Genomic DNA, 2,078 nt, shown 5'->3' on the forward strand with positions numbered 1-2,078 from the left:
AGTCCCACCTGTTCTCATTAGGAAATAACTAAAATATCATTCGATATTCCGGAATAATGTCTTTGATATTCTGTATTTGTTGTTACAGCTGATGGTCTAGTAAGTGAAAAGGAATATACCGCTCATTGGAAGGGTTTGGTTCGACCGAAAATAATAAAGGCCGCATTTGCACTTGAGGATTTGGACGACAGCAGAGCAATTGATTTCGATGAAGAGAATTTTAACTTTGAATCAATTGATAAGGATAGTGAGTACTGCAAAGATTTACAACATAAAAATTATAACCATTTATTAAGTTGGCACTGAATTTACAAGACATAACTAAGAGACATTATCAGATCATTCTTAGAATTAGGTTCTTCAGCAAAGTCAATCAGTTCCATTTCTTTCTATTTCTATCCAACTAGTTCTTATGCATTTGAGGTCTTTCTGGAATGTCTGATTCCAAGTGTTCTTGAGCTGGCCCTTTTCATGTTTTCCTTCTCCCTCCGTCCACTCCATTGCAGACTTTGTGAGTCCAGTAACTGGCAGACATAGAATTCGATCTGCCAGGTGAAAGAAACCGATGTAATGTCCTGGTGTTTTGCCAAAGCTGAGATTTGTTTTATCGAAGAATTTCTTCATTCTTCTTCATGCTGGTGAAACATTTAAAGCACTGGTGCTGGTGCCACATAAAAAGTACCCAATTCTTCACTCTGTAAAGTGGTTGGCACTAGGAAAGGAATCCAGCTTTTAGAAATCATGCCAAAGCAGACAATGGAGTACAATGGAGTCCTTGGATTCAATGGATCCTTGTTGAACCATCCAACCAATGCCAGCATGGAACATGGACATTATATGATGATGATCATGATGATATATATATATATATATATATATATACATACATATACATTTTGTATGCATATATAGATATATGTGTGTGTGTGTGTCTGGGAGAATGAGATAAATGTTTGCAAAAACCTTTGAGTAATGCAGGTGAGGAGTTGAGCAAAATATGTTAACATGATATCAGTGAATGAAAGCAAAGAGAAAAGATATTGTGATATTTTAGGCGCAGGAGTGGCTGTGTGGTAAGTAGCTTGCTTACCAACCACATGGTTCCGGGTTCAGTCCCACTGCGTGGCACCTTGGGCAAGTGTCTTCTACTATAGCCTCGGGCCGACCAAAGCCTTGTGAGTGGATTTGGTAGACGGAAACTGAAAGAAGCCCGTCGTATATAAGTATATATATATATATGTGTGTGTGTTTGTGTGTCTGTGTTTGTCCTCCTAGCATTGCTTGACAACCGATGCTGGTGTGTTTATGTCCCCGTCACTTAGCGGTTCGGCAAAAAGAGACCGATAGAATAAGTACTAGGCTTACAAAGAATAAGTCCCAGGGTCGATTTGCTCGACTAAAGGCGGTGCTCCAGCATGGCCGCAGTCGAATGACTGAAACAAGTAAAAGAGTAAAAGAGTATATGTTGTTTAACGGTTCTATATTTCAGGAAAGATCCCCCTTTTGAAATTGAAGAAGAAAAAACATAATCCTTGCATTCGGAAAAAATATTGTCATCAGAGGTCAATGTGAAATGACCTACCATTAACAACACATTTCTCTGGAATCAGTGTGTGTGTGTGTGTGTGTGTGTGTGTGTGTGTACGTGTGTGTGTGTACTTCATCTCTGTATTTGGCTTGCAAGATCTTTCATATGAATTCATGTGTTGAAACCAGCCTTGTTGTCTTCAGAGGGTCATTATGCCAATAATGATAACACACTCACCAGTCCAATACCACTTCTTTATTGTAAGTCAATTGATTAAACATCTAACAAAAGAACTACAATTAACAAACAACCAATTAACCAGCACATTAAATGAACAATCAGTTATTTGATAAGATATTTAATCAACTGACGTAATGCATTGGCATAATGATCCTCCCAAGACAGAACAGTATACACACACACACACACACATATATATACATATATATATATACATATATATGTATATATATATATATAATATATATATATATATATATATATATATATATATATATGCTTTAGGAAGGATGTATAGATGTAGCCAAGT

At 36.9% G+C, this 2,078-nt stretch overlaps 1 protein-coding gene across 1 annotated transcript in view; it reads left to right on the forward strand.

The window, feature by feature from the left end:
- LOC128250466 (uncharacterized) overlaps positions 1 to 2,078 on the forward strand; it is a 22,415-nt gene that overhangs the window by 19,660 nt on the left and 677 nt on the right. The window contains exon 4 of the mRNA XM_052975579.1: positions 89 to 247. Within this exon, the coding sequence (XP_052831539.1) occupies positions 89 to 247 (159 nt within the window). The remainder of the gene's footprint in view (positions 1 to 88; positions 248 to 2,078) is intronic.

Source organism: Octopus bimaculoides, chromosome 1, assembly GCF_001194135.2.
Source record: "Octopus bimaculoides isolate UCB-OBI-ISO-001 chromosome 1, ASM119413v2, whole genome shotgun sequence".
Lineage (NCBI taxonomy): Eukaryota > Metazoa > Mollusca > Cephalopoda > Octopoda > Octopodidae > Octopus > Octopus bimaculoides.